A 22,823-nucleotide genomic window follows, 5' to 3' on the forward strand; every position below is an offset into this window, starting at 1 on the left:
CATATCTCTCTCTATCCCTGTCTTTCTCTGTCTGTCTCTCTTTCTCTCTCTCCCCCACCTTCTTCCTCTCTCTCTCTCTCTCTCTCTCTCTCTCTCTCTCTCTCTCTCTCTCTCTCTCCCACACCTTCTCTCTCTCTCTCTCGTCTCTCTCTGCACAGCAGACATCAGTTGTTTAAAAGGACCTGCTGCCATTGATTTCTTTTTAGCACTATACTAACGTATGGTATGGGTCACTTGCCAGGTTATTATTATATACACTAACTGGGGTATTGGTATAGGCTACAGTATACATGTCCAAACACTGCATGGTATAGCCTGTACGTCATAAAGAAGTGCTATATTGTTTATTTTTCCATGGTAATTAAAATTCCTGAGCTTGTATTTTTTAATGTTAAGTATGTAAGAAATGCCTGGATCGTCTGACCCAAGCATCACGATCCATTAATCAATGACTCATTGCCAGTGAAAAAATAAACGTAGCCTGTTATCAATATTATTGTTGTCCATCATTTCTTACTTGAACCCTATAGCGTCCCTATTCTGGGGCAAAAACTATAGGCGAAAATAGCCGATCTACAAGCTCACAATGCGTCGCATTGCGATAGCCTGGCACGGCCAGACTAATCTAATAGTCTATATCACTGCGTAGACATTAGTCTGGAATCTCTGTGTGGAACCTGCATTTCCAAGGGGCGAATTAAAAAAAATGCCTCTGGTGATAAAACCCGCCCCATATTTGCATACTGGGCCCTGATTGGTCCCTCACTACTTCGGAGGGAGTGAAATCCAATCTCAACTGAGCGGTGCCAGACCAAATCTGCCGAGAGCAAATTTTCTTTTGTTTGCAATGGCAGATTCGTCTGGTTTCCAGGCTAGAGTTGCGACGCATTGTGAGCTTATAGATCGGTTATTTTTCGGCAAGGGGATTTGGGGTAGAGGGGAAAAAAGGAGGGGAGTTAGTATAGACCCCTGTGGGACTCCGGTCAACAAACTATACAGGGTTCAAGTGTTTAATGCTTTATTGTTGTCCAACTGCAATCTGCAATCTGTTTTGCCCATCGTCCAGCTTGTGCACTCTGACAGTGGATGCCAAACATATAAATATCTCTCACCATGGGACCAATATGACCTATATATATATATATATATATATATATATATATATAGGTCCCAGATGAACAAAAACATATTCAACCCATGATGATAGTTAAGCGACATCACTATTTTTAGATGTTCTGTCCAAAACAGTACATGGGGGGGGGGGGGGGGGGCTTCAGTGTAAAAGGGCTTCTTCTGTTATTGTGTTCCTGTACAAAGTCAGGAAACTGACTGAAGCTACTAGACCAGACCAGAGGCCTCTGAGATCTGAGTTCTGCTTTAAGGAAACACATGCACTGCATTCTGGGAACTCTTCCAAGCCAAAGAAAGAATGAATACAAAAACACTTGGGGAATACAGGAGATGTTTGTTACTGTCCATCCCCAAGTCAATTTCTGATTTCTATTCATACGTACAGTGATTGATACTAAGTAAGGCTAAACGAGCAAGGAATTTGTAATAATAATGATTACAACTGTATTTATATACAAATTATATAATAATATTAATTATGTATTATTTATGTATTCATAAATGTATTTATATTCACTGATAAATTGCAATGAAAACGACATTGAACAATTAAAGTTTTTTCTTTAATATTCATATAAGCTTAAATGATCTGATTCAAGCCAATATGATCTATATATTTTTTTTGAGTGTGTAAATCAACATAAATGATAATTCAAAGTGAGAGTAAAGCATTTTGAAACATTTTGTCAATGTGATTTCCTTTTTCTCTGAATGCATCATTATATAAATTAATTGGCAGCACTATTCCTATACATTTTTAGCAGAACATGGCATAAAAATATTGGTATAGCCTATGATTTCGTTTGTTAAATTGATTATTATTAACTTACTTATATAGACTATACTTACTTTATCAGATTGTTGATGTTATGAATTAAATCAACTCGAATAATCCGTATTTTATGGTACACAATTGAATATGCTTGCAGGTGGCTGCCTCACATTGGAAAATAATTTTGGTATTGCAATTTATGGCAAGAGAAAATGATCTTATCTTAGAGTGGATCTTCAATATCTGAACATCAAAGGTGGGAAACTGACATTCACATTTGTATCTGGACTACAGGCCTATATATATTAATAAAGCTGTTCATAAAAAATACGACCAGCTAAATCTCTGTCTTTAACATTTTTATTTCCCATAAAACAAAGGTAAGCCTCATTTATTAATCCCACTGTTGTATATTTAAATCAAATCAAGTTTTAGTCGTCATCTGTGGTTATTTAAATTGTGACAAATACATGGAGTCACGATGCATCTGTCATTAAAATATATATATTCTTTCTTTAAATGCAGGCTTTATGAAATGTGGTCTTTCTTTGGGGAGGAGATTCTAGAAGAAGGTGATGTGGTTCTGAAGTGGGCTGGCTGAGCAGCAGCTGAGGCGGATCTGGCCTTTGATTGCGTGTGTGTGTGTGTGTGTGTGTGTGTGTGTGTGTGTGTGTGTGTGTGTGTGTGTGTGTGTGTGTGTGTGTGTGTGTGTGTGTGTGTGTGTGTGTGTGTGTGTGCGCGTGTGTGTGTGTGTGTGTGTGTGTGTGTGTCCGCGCGCGCGCGTATACGCGTGTAAAAGTGTGCGTGTGTCTCTGTGTGTGTGTGTGTGTATGTGTGTGTGTGTGTGTGTGTGTGTGTGTGTGTGTGTGTGTGTGTGTGTGTTTACGCGCAAAGCGCGTGCGTCTCAGGACATAATTGATGACCTAATTGGGTAGCAGGGGGAGGGGGGAGGAGGAAGAGGAGGAGGAGGGAATCACAGTAAAAAAGTTCCATGTTCAGCTCCTTTCTCCTCAGTGCATTTCATATTAACATAGATGTGAGACAGAGAGGTTGACACTCCACTTCTTCCTCCACACACGCACTCACACACACACCACTCTTTTTCACCCACTAGCACAGAGCACACACACGCAACACACACATAATATACCCACCCTCTTTATTTCCTCCTCACCTTTATTAGTTTATACTTTATCATTCTTTCAACCAAACTTTTATGAATGATTCTCTCTGGCAACAACGGCTTTATCTCGTCGTCGTCCTTCTTGCTGGAGTCCGTGGAGTCTGCTGCGGCCGCTGACATAATACGAACTACTACTGCTCATAGTCACACCAGCACCACCAGCACTCACCTCTCTGGATCCAAGAGACACCACGACTTCCTCTGCTCCTACAGCAACATCAAGAGACCTGCTGGGAATTATCCACCGACCAGGAGAAATAGTAATAATAATAATACTGCTGGTATTATTAACCACCATCCCTGTTTCAGCTCGTCCTCAGCAGCCCTGGCAGAACAGAACAACAGCAACATGAGCCTCAAGCCCGACACCGAGCCGAACAACAACCAGGTCCAGCAGGTCTCCATTGAAGAGGAGGTAATTAAGGTCATTTAGCTTTTTATTTTGCTTAAAAAAAAAAAAAAAAAGTTGTCATTTTGTGTCTTTCTTTTAAAAGCGAGACACTGACTGACCCACCGTCGTATGTGCATGGTCTCTGAACACACACACACACACACACACACACACACACACTCGTTTTGTGAGTCTTTGAAGTTTGAACAGGATACAAAGTAACCAGATTTCATGTTAAACAAACACGGTTTGAACAGATATAAAGTAACTGGTTCTAAATGTATCCTGTTCAAACTTCAAAGGCACACACACCGCTGTCACGCGTTTTACTTTCACGACCATAAATTCATATAGACTTAAATTTCATGCTTTTTAATAAGTAGTTTGTTCCGCTAAAGTGGCCGTAATTCCTCTGTAATGAAGCTTATTGGCGTTTTGTTTTGTTCGTCATTGACTTCAGTGGGTTTATTATAAGATTATATATATTATAAGATTAAGCCGCACAAATATCGGCTTTTTTTTCCTCCTTGTCAGCTGTCAATTAACACGCGTGTTTTTTTTCATTGTGTATTTTTTTTTTTTATTTGTATGTTGTGAGATAATTATCAACATGGCATATATTTAGCCACTATAAATCTATATTTTGGCCTTTAAAAAGGTTAATGAAAATGAAGTTACACTTTTTTTTTTACACAGGCTGTTGAGGATTAACAATTAACGCAGCTGTTCATTAGGCCGTTCCTTCTGGGGAGTAAGGCTCTCTTCACATCTACACAAGACTAACCTTTTTAAATTTTTTTTTTGTCCAAATTAATTAGCTATACTGTTTTTATGTCGAACTTTGTCTTTGTCATCACCTAAACCATGGCATGGCTGTTTGTCGAAAGTTCTGTTAAATAGTCATAAAATGGCTGTCCCTAAAATCTCCATTTGCTGTATAAAGTTCCAAAACTATATATATATATATATTTATTTATTTTTTAAATAAAGGGCTTATTTTTTTTCTTCATGGGGTCTAGGTCAGCAAGAATTTGTCTTAAAAGTGATATGTGCCATTTATTTAAGTATGACTAATGATCCTGAGTGCCTTATCAGGCATTCCACCTCTTTGGAGATAACAGACATTATTTATTATCTGTTGACAAATATCCATAATGACTGAATTACAGGACCATGCCAGTCTACATTTGTGCCCTTCCTGACAATTATGTACATTTGCAGATCTCTGCCTAAATTTTAATACATCATTTTCGCAGCCATTCATGTTGAAAGGCATGGGGAAAAACACAGTAGCAAAGCTATGTATGGCTAATTCACCCCTTTTGAAGTAATTATAATATTTTATCTAAAATTACAGTTGGACCTATTCTTCTTTATTAGCCAGAAAAATATATTTCCTTTAAAAAAAGTGCTGCATTTCAATCTCTTATTTTTATCTTTGCTAAAGAAGTGTTTTAGTGATAGTGAGTTTTAGTTAAAACATTTTCAAGTGCTTTCTGTGACATTTATTGAATATGGACAAAACGCAAACAAACCATCTAAAAAATTAAGCAATTTGGGGGGGTGGACAATGACGTAATGGCCAAAGTTATATGGCCCTATTAAGAGCGGTCTTTCTCGAGATAAATCTGTGACAATGTAGCGTTGTTTGGTCAAATTATTATCCCTGAGGATTTTAGTTTGCTAATATGGACTTTTTTTTCAGAGCTGCCGTCTAAGTTTAATTTCCCTACTTAATTTTCCTACCTTTTTACTGTTGTGGCGCTTGGAGAAACGCCCTTGGGCCATTCCTTTTTTCTTCTATGTAACAATTAGTACCACACACACACCATGGCAAGAGAAGTCAGCGGAGCGATTATAGCGACTCCATTGAGTTTGTGTCAAGCCGTCTAGTCGTGTACATGCTGACTTTTAAAGGACAAGAGGCTGGCTGCTGTGCAGCACCTGAAACATGCCGGGAGGAACAGCCAGCCCCACCGGCGGGGTCGAGGCTGTGGGTCAAAGGAAGGAAATGGTGTCACGCTGTGCCCTGTTGTGTCCCCGCGCTGTTCCTCTGGCAGCCTATTGTGTTGTGGGGCCTGGCCTCCCCGCCGAGTGGGAACTAATGCCTCGTTTGTTTGTTTTACGTTTCCGTCGTACCACGGTGTCGCGCAGGCGGCGCCCGGAAAATAGCAAGATCTACAAGCTCGGGTTGGGAAGATCTAGCTATTTTTCAGGACTTAATAAATGAGCACTTTTTGTTTTTATTTCCACAGCACACAACCATCAGACTCTGATAGGACAACTTGCCACTCACTCACTGCTTGTGCTTGTATTTAATGCATGTCTAAAAATCAGCTTTACCCCCCCCCCCCCCCCCATATTGGCATTTAATTTTATGATTATACCTTGTAAATTAATTTGTATTCAATATTCTTGATTGAGTCCTACAGGAAAGCTGACGCCTTTGGAGGGCCTTGTTACAGTAAATCAAAATTGTTCTTGTAATGGATAATACCAAATCTATACGATGTTGAGGAAAAAAAACTGAATAACTTTACTCATTTATACTCTTGTAATCGAAACTCCTGAATGAAGGTATTAAGAGATGTGGCTTTAGATGGGCCATTTCATGATTAAGCTTTAGGTTTTGTACTTGGAAATGTTGTCTCAAAGTTGTCTTTTTTTATTTTTATTGCAGGTACGCACGCTGTTTGTCAGCGGCCTACCAGTAGACATCAAACCACGAGAACTCTATCTCCTCTTCAGACCATTCAAGGTAAGTGGTAGCAGGCTCCACTATTATAAATGACGCGTTTTCACAAGACGATACCGTAAATCATCGCTGACTCCGTTCCACGTGAAGTATACAAAGTGGTCTACATAATGGAGGTTTGTTTGTATACACAAGTAAAATCCTGTTAACTTTATCAATCTGTAACTCCCGAGAGTGTACAAATGTAACCAAATGGACCCTTTAAAAGGGTCCATTTGGTTACATTTGCACACTCTCGGGAGTTAAACCAACACTCAGGGTTTGACTGTGTATGGTAATGAGGCCATGCCATTGTTCGTCCATAGCTGAGTGTTTGGGACTGGACTCATCTAATTCCATAAACACTCCCTCCTAACTGAACCAAATTGGAAGTGGTATCATCCCGCATGGATGAGCTTGTGGAATGTGTAAATGAGTAGCCCTTGCGATTGGCCAACAGTACCTCCCTGTGACCTAGCTTGCCTCTCAGGGAAAAAGCGGTTCATCATGCCTTCCATTTGCTTTCACACGTTTATTATGGAGCTGCTGCACTCGAATGCCTTGTTGTCCAAAGTAATGCCCCAAATCTATACCCCCGATGCAGAGAAAAACAAGCTTCTTCAGTGTGTGACACCGTCATGCGATGGGAGTATAAATTAAGCGTTAGTTCTCAAACCATGTGTAAAGAGCCATTGACACTTGAGCACTATAAAAATATAGTTTTAAAAATCATAAGTCAGTGGATGGCAGAGTTCGCACTCTTAACCCATTGATACCTGGAACGCATCTGTGTCACTTTAGATTTCTTTGGCTATTCAAAAATAGCAGATATACAAGCTCATAGCGCGGCACCGAGTGCCGCGCTATGAGCTTGTAGATCTGCTATTTTGAAAAATCGAGGGAAAAAAATGTGGGTTTTTCTTAAAAAATTGTTAAGATTTAGAAGACATTTCTAGAATCTTCTCAGGTCTTAATGGGTTAAAACCATACAATGGTGAGCGATATAGCTATAGGGCTCAGTGTGAATGGCACTTAAAACGTTGAATCTGGTGTTCAGTTAAGTGACTTTTTTTTTTGAATCTGGCTTTCAATTAATCTGGTGTCAAGTTAAACGTTGTGGTGGTTCGCCTCTGTTAAAACTGTCAGAGAAGGCTTTAGCAGTTTTCACCAGAAGGCTCTTGTTCGTCGTTTGTCCATACTTGGCAAAGCCACATTAACCCATTAAGACCTGGAACTGTGTCATTTTTTTATTTGAGCTAAAAAGCATTATTCTACACTTTAAGCTATTCAAAAATAGCAGATCTACAAGCTCATAGCGCGGCACCGAGTGCCGCGCTATGAGCTTGTAGATCTGCTATTTTTGAAAAATCGTGAAAATGTGTGCAAATCTTTGAAATATATATTTTTTTAAAGCGAACATTTTTAACTCAAATCTTTGCTTCTGGGGGTCCCAGGAACAAAATATTTTGATGGGGGTCCGCGGCCAAATACATATCATTTTGGGGGTCCTTGACATGAAAAATATTGAGCACCACTGATATAGAAACATACGTTTTTCAGAATACTGTTGAGATTTAGGAGACATGTAGAATCGGCTTCAGGTCTTAATGGGTTAAAGGGTTTTGTTGTGAATGTTTAAAAGAGTCTACCTCTATGTTGAAGTCTCTGAAGCAGAGTCTGGTTTGGATTGTGTTTCTAGAAGACGCAGCCGGTGAAAGTTGTTTAATTTTCCATGGTTGTAAATCAGGATTAGGAGCGATCCCATCTATCAATGAAGTCTGTTGACTTGAGGCACAACTCCCCTTCTCTTTCCCAGCAAGCTGCTCGCGTAACCATGTCTTTATTCTGTCTACACTTGGTGTAAAGCAATGGCTTTATTTGGAAATGATGCATATGATTCATTGTAAACTAAATGTACACTCACACAGCGTTCTTATAAATGTTCTCTGGCATGGTTTTAAGCAAATCAGTGAAAGCTACATTTATACACATACTAGTGGTTGTAAATTATTCTCCTCCTTTACCATACATGGTTAAGCATAACCTGTGCTGCTCGTGCGTGTATGACGAGCTAGCAGAGCGGCTCAACGTGCGCACGCACACCGTGCAGGTGCACGGCTAGTTTATGTGACTCCATGTTGGATAATTGGCTATCTTTCCTCTCCACAGGGTTATGAAGGGTCACTGATTAAGTTAACATCAAAACAGGTGAGGATTTTCTCTTGTCAGTGCTGGGAATGACTTTAATACTATATTCAGTCCATAATTATGCATTTAATGGAGTTAATCTAATCTTTATTATGGCTGGGCTGCAAGTTATCTGCAAGTTATTTGATTTTGTTGGTCCCTCCCCTCCCCAAGTAAAACTGTAAATAATATCGTGATGCATCTGCTTGTGGATGGTGGTATTTTCAGAAGATGGAAATACAAGCTCATCGTGACGCATCGTGAGCTTGTAGGATAGCTATGTTAATTAGTTTTGAATTTGGTGAAACATTTTAAAGAAAATTGATTATGGTCACAATACGATTTTTTTGTTCAAGGTATTGCGTAAAGAAATATCCTGTTTGCTCGCCCAGCCCTATAAGGAATGTAAGCTGTTAACTTGAAGAGGGGTGCTGTCATGTCAGTGATGTGTGCCCTCTTCTTTTCTTCCAGCCTGTTGGGTTTGTAACCTTTGACAGTCGATCTGGAGCCGAAGCAGCGAAAAATGCGTTAAATGTAAGCACCCATCCATCCACAACACTCTGTCAACTGTTTGATTGATTGAATACTTTATTTAGAAAAGACATGGAAACAGTACATGGAAGTACGATTCACAATACAAGGTCCTCTAAACTGGATCGCTCATAAAAGCACAATGGCTTATTTAAAATGAGATCCCCACGCACTCAAATCATGATGACATTTAAGAAAACAGACAGATATACACTACTATGCAGAACGTAATACAATCAGCTTACAGGTTACTGGTATGAAAAACAAGAAATATGTACAATTGCTGTTTTACTGTTCTTTTTTAAAATGTTTTGTGTTGTAACATAGTTTGTATTTGACATTTCTTCCTGTCCTTTTCTCAAAACTGAAAGAAACGCTGCAAAATGATGAGTGTTATTACAATTTTTAGATACATGTTAACTCTCAGGATTTTGCAGTGAATCTATGGGAAATAAACGAAAAATATATATCGCTGCATAAACCAATCCCTTACAATTTCTCAAAGCCAACCCATTTTGTCTTTTACAATTCAAGGGCAGGGCCTTTTTGGACACAGACCAGAGTCCTGTAGGCTTACGGTAGTTTAACTTTGACCTTTGATCTTGGCTCACGTCCCATCCTAAAGTCTGGTATAGCCTTCCTCATTTGCATACCACTGCTTTAACTGTAACACATGTTAACGTAATAGCCACGTTGGTAGAATTTACACCCGTCTTCTGTAGTAGCCCCGTTTTTTTAATTCTGTTCACCAAGTAGCCCACATTGGCAGTTATCTAACACTTCTCTCTCTCTCTCTGTCATAGTATCTAGCGCATCACCTCTTAGATACACCAGCAGTCTCACACCACACAAACACACAAAACACACACCGAAGTACTAGGCTACTCACCTGCATGTGGGCACAATGCTTAGGGCACAGAACACACAAAGCAGGGCCAAACCACCAGAAAAGTAAATGACACCACAGTATTGTGTGCGCAGCAAAATTCTGGGCGTTCATTTAAAGGTATGGTAAGTGATATTCTTTGGTTAAAACCAAAAGTGTTTTGTTAAAAGGTTAAAGCTCTATATTCTGGTAGTACTCATTGCTATAGTGTTTGTTCAGTAAAATGAGTCGCCCCGTCTCTCCAGCTCTTTAATAAACAGAAAATACAATTTCAGGTAGGGGTGGGTAGCCAATCAGGAAAATGTACCCATTTATCAGCTTCAATTGTATAGTGTTCCAATTTTGTCTAGTCACTTCTTAGTGTCGTCACTTCCAATTTCACTTGTTTAATATGTAGCCTGTGCGAGTTCTCTCTCCTGATTGAATAGACCCCTTAAAGGAGTAGTTCACCCAAAAATGTACTTATTTTCTATCAATTACACACCCAATGAAGCCTTGAATTCATGCATTTTTGGTGTGGTCTCATTCCCAAGCCAATAATTTGACAAGGTGTATTTCCGGTAGGAGACACAAAGAGTCTACTTTGTGTCTTCTACCGGATACATTAGCATCTTTCCGCCGGTAATCAAATTATTGGCTTAGGAATGCGACAAAAAACTAAAAATCTCCATGAATTCAATGCTTCATGGGGTGTGTAATTGATAGAAAATAAGTCATTTTTTGGGTGAACTGCTCCTTAACAGACAACGTCACACTGATAAGAACCAGTGCGCACGCAGGCCGGCACCAAATGAAACTCATTCTGTCATGTCTAACTAGGGCACGCCTCACTAGCCAACCCACAAGAGGAAGTTGAATGAACTGAAACAATATGTGCATGCATTTTCTGCTTACTAAAGAGCTGGACCTGTTAACTGAACAAACATTCTATATCTATCAATGAGTACTGTCAGAATTTGGAGCTATTTAACACTTATCTTAACAGAAATGTCACTTACCGTACCCTACCCTTAACTCTTGACAGTGGAAAAAAATGGCCCCTCACTCACAGGTCTATTTTCTTTCCACTCAGAGTTAAAGGAGCGCTCTGGATGTTGCTGTGGCGTGAGCCCTGCTCCTCGTCTCCTTTTCCTTCCTGACCGGGTGGATCATAGGGTGGAGGCTTTGTACCTCCCAGTGGTGTGGAACCGCTTATCTGTTCTGGTCATGAAGCCAAAAGAGATACAAGCCATGTTCAAACGCTCCTACAACGTATCCTTCAGTCCCTCTCTCTTTCCCCCCTCTCTAATTTACGATTGTGACTGACCTAAACATAATTTGTTTGAAGGCCATAAGGTTTGACAGAACTCACCCATAACTCGAGGGAGTGTGAAGGATGCATTGTGAGTGTTTAAACGTGGCTAAAGGAACAAGGCCATGTTAGACCTGTTTGGTTTTTTTAGACGTCACGCCCCCTGCAAACTCAGTCCACCTCCCTTTAAAAAATACTTTGTACCTCCACCCCACCCCTCCGTCTCTTCCCCCCCCCCTCGCAGGGCGTCCGTTTTGATCCCGAAAGCCCTCAGACCCTGCGCTTAGAGTTTGCTAAAGCCAACACGAAGATGGCAAAGAGTAAGCTGATGGCTACACCGAACCCCACAAATATCCACCCTGCTCTAGGAGCTCACTTCATTGCACGGGACCCATGTAAGTTGTACGGCTCCTACCTAGTCTCTTCATCCACTCTTTCACCCAGGCAGCGCCTTTCGGGGTTAAAGGGGAACTTTTGGCCTTTTTTTTATTTTTTTATGCGATCTTAGTCATTCTGTTCTGAGAAAAATGGGACTCTTCCCAAAGCGCCCTGCATGTCCAGATACTGTAGATCTCACACCTGTAAAACCAGCCTACTGTGCCACTCAGTGCCTACTATTGTTTGTTAAAGCTGAGTCCGGTTAGAGTTTGGCGAGAGCCAGACAGTATAGTTAAGTAGCATCAGAAAATGGCCCAATGGATAATATAGTGAGAGTGGAGATAAATGTCCAGAAACCAGCCGGCAGCCTACTGTACGTTTAAAAAAATAACACGGTTGAGGTTTTCCTGCGCCATGCAAGGGAGTGCTCGAGATTCAGGGCGCTTTGGAAAGTGTTGACACATTCTCACAATGGAATGACCGGATTGGCACGGTTCCTCTAACACTCAAACTTATGGGGTAAATGAAAAGTGGGCGCGAAAAAATAACTAACTTCACTCTCCACATGCATGCTTCATCTCTGACTGCGGTTTGTTCCCCGGCAGACCTGTTTCACAGAGGCTAGCGAGCCGCTGTGCCTCGGCTCTTTGCTTTTGCACCTGCTTGTTCCAATGGGCTTCAGTCAGGAGGCGGCAGATGTCTGTTTTTAGGGCTATGTTTTGGGTGTAAATTCTAATTCCTCTACCTTGGCCAAATCTGCAATTCCTGGTGCAGTAATGATGTAAACTTTTCAGAGGAGGAAGTTTGTTGTATCGTTATAAGACTGTAGGTGGCGTGGGGTCCATGCAAAGCTGCAAAATGGTTTGGTTTGTAAGCCTACAGTATATTATAATGCGTATGTACCGAAGAAGGGAAAGCCCCATTATATACACTGAAAGATTACTTTAGTTAAAGTCTTAACTGTGTAACAGTTTTTATATTTTTGTTGGCACCTCCGGTAGCGCCGTCGTCTGTTAGAACTGTGATTCCCAGGAATTGGTTCAAAAGCAACAGTAGCATTGTGAGAAACTATCATTTTTAACTTTACATTGAATAAATGCATTTCCGGTGTCTGTCATTTTGACACAAGTGGGGGGGGATCTTCTCTAAGTGGTGTTTAGAGAAGAACACATTTACGTGGACTGGTTGTTGTGAAAGATTATATAAAAAATAACGTGTCATTTGTGCCAGTAAGACCACCAGTTAATAATCTGACCAGGACTCTATAAGCTGTGAATTGTTGAAATGGGGGAGATTGAATACTTAATTGGTAAGAAATGTAACCGGCACGTGGTACAGACAGACATTAAGGCTGGAAGTCACAAAAGTCCTGGGGACTTTTTTTTTCTTCTTAATGCTACAGTATGTTGATTAATTGAATACATAGGACCACAATGGAAACTACACAATAATACATGTCCTCAACGATTGCAAAACACTAATTGATGATCTCATCCTTCCTCTTCCCACGTGATGACCCTCAGATGACCTGACGGGGGCAGCACTGATCCCAGCGTCCCCAGACGCCTGGACCCCTTACCCTCTGTACACCACGGAGCTCGCCCCTGGCCTGCCCCACGCCGCCTTCTCCTACCCGGCCGCTGCAGCCGCCGCCGCAGCCCTCCACGCCCAGGTGAGGGACCAACCGGTGTGTCTCTTCTTTTCTCTTTCTTTCTTTTCCATTTCCTTTTTAACCACCTAAACGCACCCGAGTTGCACTTGTACTTGGTGCACTCTTTCTTTTCGATCTGCAACTAAAATCTTTTCGCCGAAAATGGCTGATCTACAAGCCCTGTGAACTTGCAGATCTGCTATTTTATCGTTGCTGTGGTTAAACCCTAGTGTCCCTCTTTAGGCCTTGTTCAGACTAGCAGCCCAAATCTGATTTCCTATCTGGATTGGAGTCGGGTTGGTTTTATGCAGTCTGAACAAGGCACGTGGTTCAAATCTGTTTCCATTAGTTTCTTTTTGTCTGTTGAGACTTGGATCAGACCAATCTGGATAGGTAAAAATTCTGTGAATATTTGGCCGCTCTACAAGCTCACAGCGTCGTGAGCTGGTCCGACCTATATATATTCTAGGTCGGACATTGCCACCCAATTAGAACCTCGACCACACTCTGCACACAAACACCCCTACCTACCCAAGTCCACTGCTTCCCGTGTGTGTGTGTGTGCACTTGAGAGCAGGTGAATCTAATGCACGACATTATGCTTGGTTCTGTGGTTGTGTGTCGCACGCCGAAAATGGCAGTTCCATAAGCTCACAACATGTCACAGTGTGATGTTTTGTGAGGTTATAGATATGGTCTATTTTATGTGCCTGACACTGCCGTGCGACCAAATATAACTGGGCTCTAATGGAGGCCCTCCACTTGTCAATATGCAGCTTCGTACGTGAGGGTGAATGAGAAAATGGATGCTGTCCACAAGGTGTTTTTTTATTTTTTACTGAGAGCGGTGGGCGTTTGTTTTAAAATGGAATGCCGCTTATTTACACCATGCTGGAAACGCCAGCAGAGTGACAAGGTGCTCAGTGTCTATTCTGTGCACGTCAGCCATTTTTATCTGGTTGCTGAGAGTTGAAAAATGTTCAACTTTGGGCATATTGATCGGTTTTTTTTTCAGCTGGGAAAACATGGCCTAAGGGCACGGTCACACCGCACTTTGATTCTCCCTTTGAGGGTGGATTCTTCCAATGCATTTCAATGGGATTGGAGCGGTTTGCTGCCATTTGCGGATTTCTGCAAAAAAAATAAGCTCCATTGAAATGCATTGGCAGAATCCGCCCTCATGGGTAGAATCAAAGTGCGGTGTGACCGTGCCCGAAGGCATGGATACAAAAATAGGAGTTATGTGTTCCAAAAGATAAGTTTGAATCTTGGCTCGACTTGAAGAAGCAATAGCATCCTATCCACACCCTTTTGTTATGAAATGGCAAAAAAAAAGGTTGACACAATGTTCTAGAAATAAAAATGATTTAACAATGTTCTAGAAATGTAACAACACAGACATTCTTTCAACCCCCAAAGTAGAATTTGTCCCTTCTTTTTAATTGAATGAGCACATAGAATCCTCAGCAGATGGAAAGGAAGTCGCAGGAAGTGCTTCCATTGTCAGGCTAATTGTTGTCTAGATGTAGTAATGCTAGCCAAAGCTCTCTGCGAACCCTTTTTTCAATAAACAATAGCAATGGAAAAATATTTCTCCCTGTTGGGTCAGTGGAAGTTCATTGCTGAGCTAACTTCCTCCTGCAACATATGAAACACAGCGACGGGGAGGGAGTGCCGCACTGCAGAGTAGGCGGCTATTATGTAGCCTATTTTTTTCCCGGGGACGGAGGGTGAAGGAATGCAAGGTATTTATTCGCTGGGAGAGTTGTGATGGCCATCTCTGGAGGTGCCAACTTACTGTCCACGACACGTCCCCCTCTACTGGAATATAAGCTCTGTGTAGCCGTACAAAGGGCGGGGGAGGTCCGCTAATTGCAATCTGATGATGGATCCCTAAAATACCGCGAGTTTTCTTCCCACTGATGCTGTCTGTTATGGATGCAATTCTAAGACTCTTGTGTCCCGCGTTGTCGGACTATATATCGCCGCTGTCAGCCAGAAACCTTGTATCTCCATATTTCCTTTTTTTCTCCGTAAATTCTTATTGGCTTATTTTATACTTCGTTTGACAGTGTGGCCAAAAGTATGACGGTGTCTGCTAAAAGTAGTGAATTTAGATGATCTGCAAGCTCACGTGTTGTGATGCGTTGAGCTTGTAGATCTGCTATATTTTTTTACATTTAGAAAATTGTCGCCCATTAAAAGGCCCAAAATACGGATCCCATGCAGATTGAAAGTGGTTGAATCGGTCCTTGGGTTTCATGAAGAACAAGAGCTTGTGACTAAATAACTGCATGGTATTCATTGAAACATGGGTTCTTTTTTTTTTCTCTTCTGAAAAGTAACTGTTTTGGACATGCAAGGTTTCCACCCAACAGACTTATCATACTAATATGTTTCTAACCTTTGAATCTCTACATTAGTCATTTGTCCTTGCAATTACTTTGACCTCTTTGCTTTTTTTTAATTTATGTTCAAGAATGTGTGGGGAAATGGCCCCCAGGTGGTAATGCAAGGTACCTCATGGTTAAGTCATGTTGTGGATGTATATAGCGGGTTGGGGACTGTCATTTTGTCACCCTGTGCAAATGTTTAACACAGAGAGGTCGTTAAGACCACTCACCATTTCCATGCCTGTTAATTACTCTGGGACTAATTGTCCTCACGGAGGAGCTGTGACCTACATTCTCATGGCTTAAAGGGACAGTTTCTGCAGAGGCATTCCTGCATCTCTTTAACCTCTGAAGCCCTGTGTACTTGGTCAAATGAACAATCTACAAGCTCACGATGTATCACGACATGTAAGCTTGTAGATCTGCTATTTCTATATATTTTAAATCCACCTAGAATGACATGCTCAAAGTAGGGACACCAGGATTAAAGGGGTATGCTATATTCTGATGGTAATCGATAGTAAACAAACACTGTTGGTAAACAAAACCTAAAGCTCTCCCATCTCTCCAGCACTTTCAGAAACTATTAACCCCCAAAATGTTATGCATTTGGCCGCGGACCCCATCTCAAAATATTTTGTTCCAGGGACCCCCAGAAGCAAAGATTTGAGCTACAAATGTTAGCTTTAAAAATATATATTCAAAGCTTTGCACATTTTCAAGATTTTTCAAAATAGCCGTATAAAAGGTTAAAGTGGTTAAAATTATTGTGATTCTATATAACACATTTTGCTGGGAACCCCCTCAAGGACCCCTGGGGGTCCCCGACCCCCACTTTAAGAACCAATGACTTGTTTTTGGGTCAGTTGTGCACGATGTAACTTTGTCTCTGGATGTGTTTGTCTCTGTAGATGCGCTGGTACCCCACACCCTCTGAGACGTCCCAGCCTGGATGGAAATCCCGGCAGTTTTGTTAGAATGTGAGTAAACCATTTTATTTCTGCCAACCTGATGTTACGCAAGCTGAAAACAACCCCATTTATGAAGTTTATATTAACTCTCTCAGTGCCACGCCCCGACATATCCCGAGTTTTTCCCGAGTACCCTCAGTGCCAGCACGAGAAATCCCGAGTTTTTACTTTTGACTGTAGTCGCGCTATTCTGTGTATTTTTCATGATCACTTTCGCTTCCTGACTACATCAGACTCACCCGGAGCCGGATGTAAAAAAAAAAAATTCATTTCCGGGTCACGTTGTTTTTCTCTGGTGATTTTCGGCCAGAATAGGGAAAGTCACGGTTTTTCACACGTTATAAAAAACAAACGGAGAGGTCCACGTCTACTCTCTTTGGTCTGGGTGACGATCAGTCATCGTAGTCGTGTATGACATCGTAATTTAGCGCGATCAACGATTGTCAAAAATGTCAACATCCGGTTCTGACCGGATATGACGTGAGCCTGTTTGGGAGGCTGTTTGGGAGGGGGTGAGTGAGCCAGCGAGATCATCAATGTGTCGATTTGTTGCTCTCTACTGGTAGAACTGTATTATGGGTTTAAAACCCCAATCAGATCATTTATTTGAATGAAAAATTACAAAATTTAAAAATTTAAAAAAACGCAAATTCCTGGCAGTTTGGGAGTACTTTATGAAAATACTCTTGGCACTGAAAGAGTTAATGATGTTATTCACACAGACAAATGACACGCTTTGTTTTCATTGTCAGCAGTGATGATGAATCAAATTCATCAACAACACCGATGTACTGTTGTTTTAACCCATTAAGATGGGGAACGCATCTGTCATTTTAAGATTATTTGGCTATTCAAAAATAGCAGATCTACAAGCTCATTGCGCAGCACTCGGTGCCGCGCTATGAGCTTGTAGATCTGCAATTTTTTTTAAATCACTGTTTTTCCTTCCAAATATTTTATTTTTTTTGCAAATATTTGGTTTTGTTTTTTAAGTGGACATTTGTAACTCAAATCTTTGTTTCTGGGGGTCCTTGGAACTAAATATTTTACAAATGTTCGCTTTAACAAATATATATTCCAATATTTGCGCACATTTTCACGATAGAAAATAGCAGATCTACAAGCTCATAGCGCGGCACTAAAAGGGTTAAAATCATCTGAAAATAACCCCCTCCCTTTTTTTTCCTCCTTTCCACTCTTTCTTCCCAGGACTCCATGGAAATGACGCCTTCCTCCAGCTGAAGTGAGGTTTACCAAGTTCTTTGTTTAATTTAATCAGGTTTATTTAATGGACAATTGTGCATTACAAACATACAGTATTTATATGTCCTCTCTGGGCTATCCCGGAGAGGGAGCCAGCTGAAACTATCTTGGCTGTGGAGAGACTGAGCTTAGGATTCCTCTTTTGGCAACTATTTGCGGTACCGTCTTATATAGCACTTCAAAACAAAAACCTCGGGCAAAGGTAAACGATGGATGATAGATAATTGCTGGGGAAAGCCTGTCCTGTTGATGAAGTTGTCCATTCTTAAGCTAGTCCCTTCCATGGGCTATTGTTGTGGCTCTGTGCAGGCTTTAGGAGAGTCGAGTCATTGCATGTTGAAGTCGTTTTTTGGCATGAAATTTAGAACGCAGAGTTCTGTGTGTACCCTAATTTACTTAGTGTTTGTGTTGCTTCTTTACCTTGGCCTAGAATGATGACGTTTAGTTTTCCTGTAGAACCCGGTCGTTACCTCTGTGAAAGCTAGGCTGTTGTGTAAATGGCTTATCTTGCATGGACCCTTGTGAATGCATCCCTATGTTCAGATGACAGTCCCTTGCCCCTTAACCTGACCATATCAATATGTATTATTTGAGCAAAAGACGAGTGCAAGTACTTTTGTACTTTTTGCGTAATGTATATTTATGCATTATTATTTTGTGTAACTAAATAATGAACTTGTATTAAGTTGGATGTTTAGTCTCATGTGTTTTTGGTGTTATTTTTGATCCTATAATCCTGTTGAAGTAGTTTAAAAAAGAAAAAAAAGTGCAATTGTATTTGTTTTAAAGGGGAAGGTGCGTCTGTCAATAAAATAAAAAAAGAGGAAGTGTTCTGAACGTGGCTTGTGCCATCCTGACTGCTAAAATGAGATTGCTGTAAAACGCTGATCTTTCAGAATGTGAAACTGGACTACAAACGTTTAAGGCTTGTTTTTTGTGTGGGGCCATTATATGAAAAATGGGAAGCAGGATTTAGAATGATGGAGGAATTTAAGTTTGTGGTTTAGAAAAATATTTGTCTTTATATCTGCTGTGCATAAGATGTACAAATATTCCCATCTTATGAATAAAAGAAGCAAGTGAATGCATTCCTGTGTCATGTTTGAAGTGAATGCATTCCTGTGTCATGTTTGTGTAACCAATGAACTGTGATTTGGACATACTTGTCATACAGGTACAGTATATTTACACTTAACCATTTAGAGCTGCACGATGACCTCTACTACTCTGGATTTTAACCCAGTTTCCTGCTAAAGTTCTGACATTTTTACCATTGAGCTAATTCGGTTGTTCAGACTTGACGTTGCGCCCCGCTAGATTAACTGTGTATTTTCCCAATATGCGCAGTGTTGTGTCCCTCGCTGTTTAACAGATCTGAGACTAAAATAACGACTAGTGTCATTCTACCGCTTTCCTGGCAACGACAAAAAGGAGAGGAAATGGTTTTTTAAATCTATATAAATATATATTATGTTAATGATAATAATAAATAAATACAAATATATATATTAGCCTACTTTTTACTGTCTATGATCTTAGCATTAAGACCCTTATTAACCCTCAATGGTTCATTTCTGAAAAAGGAGGTTATTGTAAAAAGATTTACGGGTTCCAACATGTTTGTTTACAATGAAGAGTGGACGGCGCTGGTGCCTTTTGGACCCGGACGTGACGTCTGACTACAAAATGACGTCAGACTTAAGAACCGAATAGGGCCTGCCTGCTTGCTCAGGGGATAAATTTGAAATTTGACCATCAGGTCAAAATTCATGTCCGATCCTGTGTCTAGGTGAGACATGACCTTTGACACGATCTAAAGTCTCAATAGAAGAGCAGGGAGACAAAATACAACCACCCCAATGGTATAAGTTATATTGTATTAACATGCAGATTGGACAACATTACTTTACTTTTATTAATTTAAAAAAAAGTTACATGGTGGTGCTTTAAATAAACATTTGATACTTAGTTAACCAGGACCCCCCCCCCCCCCCCCCAGTGGTCTTATGTAAGCTCCATTCTTCACTCTACACCAAATCTCTTTGTCGAGGATGGCAGATCTACAAGTTTGCAACTTGGCCCTGGTCCAATTTACTTACCAAGTCTAGTGGGTTTAAGAGGTTAAGCCTAATTTGTGCTTTGGTGTGACATTGCTTTGCAATTATGTATTTTTTAACTGAGGAAAAGGGACTGCATCATTTTTGTTGGGGTGACATGTCACACGACGACTCATTCGCTGAAGCATAAACTAGTCTGTACATTTGTGGTTATCGCATGTCAATAATTCATGGCTGCTGTTCATTTGGAATGCAGCGTTGCATTAGTGTCTGCTTGCATCATGAGTGGACCTGACCTCCACACTCCAGCCTCATAACGCTGGTAAGCTGTTCCGCTCAGCCAACCATGATGCTCTCTCAAGGGAGTCCTTTAAGTGGTCCTTTAAGTGGCCCCTCTCAATCGGACCAGCTGCTTAATTACAGTGGGTGGAGAGGTGGCAGCTTTTGGGGGCTGTCTATGAACTTCTGGTTCACTGAATATGTTATTGGACTTAATTCTTTGTTATCTATTTAGCTGAAAAGACCAATTACTGTTTCAAGCCCTTTATGTCTTGATGTAGAGCAATCTAATAGTTTCAAGTAAATGTACAAACCTTGTTTGACCCGGAAACAAAAGGAAAAAAAGACTTAAACATACAATGTATATATAAGCACATAACTGGGCATAATGTGTTTTCCCCCCTCTGTTCTGGTTAGGAAATGTAATATTAATGCCATATTTTGTACCCTTTTCACGGCTAATCCTACTGCATGTTTTTCAGTTAAAAAGATTATATTGCCCGGAGAACTTTAATTACAGTGGTATCTCACAAGTTACATGGCTATTAAACTACATGAATATCAAACATTCAAAACAGTACAAGTTAGCTGTACTTTAAATGGCAATTTACAGTATTATTATACTTATTATATCCGATATGTGATTCTGCATGCCTATGCAGTATTTCATACTACTGTTCTGGCAGAATGGTCACACAAGCTTGACTATTCTCCATTCATGTCAGTGTTTGATTACAAAAAGAGAATTCTCCATTATTTGGATCAGACTAAATCATTATAATATACATATTTTCTGTTGCTTTAATACATTCAGTCTGTTTAAAACCCAAATGGGGAAAAAATAGTTGGGTAAAGCAAAGATTATTGGACATAATCGGTATCTCATCTTCACAAAGAAAGGGGCGCTGTACAACATCACTTTCACAAAGAAGAGTTGAATTGACAGGAAATCAATAGGGTGTGCTTGGATGAGGGTGGTATGGATTCAAAGGATGAACACTGTCATTTTCTTTATCTACCTCTATTCCTTTTTCAAAGAAAGTAGGCAGGCTACTCATCTTTGCATTTAAATCGATCAGAAAGGCACAAGCAGTGATCAGTCGTAGGCTATGGAGTACCTTGCAGAGGTCTTCAACACTCTACCATCATGTGTTATCTTCAACCACAAACACACCTTGTTAGTAGAAAATTAAAGGTGTTGTAAGTGGTATTTCTGTTGTTAAAGGGCAAGACCACGTTGGTAGTGGTTTGGGTTGTGTAGTTACCTTGCTACAGTATGATGTAACTCCAATATAGAACATCACCAACCCAGTACTGTTTTTATTTTATTATTAAAGAAATTTCTTCCTGTTGATTTTGCCATTTTTATTAGGAAGAAACCCCGGACTGGATCCGGATCATTAACTAGTAAAATTAACAGGAAGTTAACATTTGTATTTGTTTGTGTTCGTTTATGTGCTAAAAGAGAACTTTGAGAGCTGTTACCGCGTACGATGTAAGTCAATGAGGAGCATGTTTTGAATTATCAATTTCTAATCAATGGAGCAATTATTTTTGATTTCGTGTCCACCTTTGGAGTTGTCATGGCAAGGTAACTACACAACCCAAACCTCTACCAAAGTGGTCTTGCCCTTTAAATAGCTCTATATTCTGAGGTGATCATTGCTATATACTGTAGAGTGTTTGTTCCATTTATTTGTTTATTTGTTTATCCCCATTGGCTGATGCCTTAATGTCAGCCAGTCTTCCTGGGGTCCAATATTTTAAAGTACTAACAATAGAACATTTCACAATCACAGTGTATCACAAAAAAAAAAAAAAAGATCATTTTTACAAAAGTCAAGTATCACATAAAAAGAGATATCAACAGGGAAAAAGTAGCACTATCAATCTGGTATGTAAGAAAGATGTATGTTTTGAGTGTACAGTATGAAGTTTCTAAGTCTAAGTTTCCTTTTAAAACAGGCCTTTTCTTTGGTGTTTTGAATCTCACTTGGAAGACTATTCCATAATACAATTGACCTGTAAAATTCAGCTAGAGCTTATCAGCTGTAAGTTAATTATAAAACATCAGGGTGTTAATTACTGTGAAAATGTGTAAGTAAACTAGCAGAAAGTCTTTCTTTGACATTTGGTCAAGTAAGACGTTCATGCATGTCTTCCACACAACCCAGAACCAGCAGCCTTATTTTGAGCGACTTGAAAATGTTCAGGATCAGGGATCTGATTATGTAGAGGTTCTCTGCTAGCTCTGAATTAAGACTCCTAATAAATGGTGAATGGTGCATTTATATAGCGCTTTTATCCCAAGCCCTTTACATAGATTGTGCATTACATTTAAGCAATATTACACGAGAGGGTGTGCTTTACCGTCATTATTGGCACGCCTGTGATGCGGTCAGGAACGAGGCGAAGCCGAGTTCCGCCGCATCACAGAAGTGACAATAATGTAAGGTAAAGCACACCCTCGAATTATCTTCTGTAAAGAGAAGAGTTTTTCCACTGAGACATTAAATAGTCCCTGTAGCAGCACTATGAGCCTGAGGCACCGTCTCATCAACACAGGCACACAGCCGAGCTATCTCAATGCTTGCGCAGTGGAATGAATTCCAGTAGGCCAGGGGTACTCAACTACAAATCTTGAGGGTCCACAAATCATTTTTTGAATAAGGCAAAGGTCCGTTTATTTAAGTCGGTCAATCGAGCCAAGCTTATCAAATCGGAT

General features: G+C 40.3%; 1 protein-coding gene across 2 annotated transcripts; it reads left to right on the plus strand.

Moving 5' to 3' along the window:
• The first annotated feature begins 2,938 nt into the window (after positions 1-2,938).
• LOC308086047 (RNA-binding protein, mRNA-processing factor 2a) lies at positions 2,939-18,850 on the plus strand. Of its 2 annotated transcripts, none has more exons than XM_080429377.1 (8): positions 2,939-3,510; positions 6,158-6,235; positions 8,381-8,419; positions 8,870-8,932; positions 11,351-11,501; positions 13,008-13,156; positions 16,440-16,508; positions 17,709-18,850. In XM_080429377.1, the coding sequence occupies exons 1-7, from the start codon at positions 3,124-3,126 to the stop codon at positions 16,503-16,505; spliced, it is 933 nt and encodes a 310-aa protein (XP_080285503.1). In that variant the 5' UTR covers positions 2,939-3,123; the 3' UTR covers positions 16,506-16,508; positions 17,709-18,850. The 2 variants fall into 2 exon arrangements, with proteins under 2 accessions (XP_080285503.1, XP_080285504.1); XM_080429378.1 differs by having other exon boundaries at positions 2,939-3,501.
• Positions 18,851-22,823: the final 3,973 nt, after the last annotated feature.

This window comes from Gymnoscopelus braueri (assembly GCF_963280865.1).
Source record: "Gymnoscopelus braueri genome assembly, chromosome: 1".
In the NCBI taxonomy this organism is placed as follows: domain Eukaryota; kingdom Metazoa; phylum Chordata; class Actinopteri; order Myctophiformes; family Myctophidae; genus Gymnoscopelus; species Gymnoscopelus braueri.

Excerpts from the sequence above, each read along its gene's own strand:
- LOC308086047 (XM_080429377.1), top strand. The coding sequence starts at position 3,124 with ATGATTCTCTCTGGCAACAACGGCTTTATCTCGTCGTCGTCCTTCTTG. Across the intron at positions 11,502-13,007 it reads CTTCATTGCACGGGACCCAT|ATGACCTGACGGGGGCAGCA; the intron begins GTAAGTTGTACG and ends GATGACCCTCAG. Across the intron at positions 13,157-16,439 it reads CCGCAGCCCTCCACGCCCAG|ATGCGCTGGTACCCCACACC; the intron begins GTGAGGGACCAA and ends TTGTCTCTGTAG.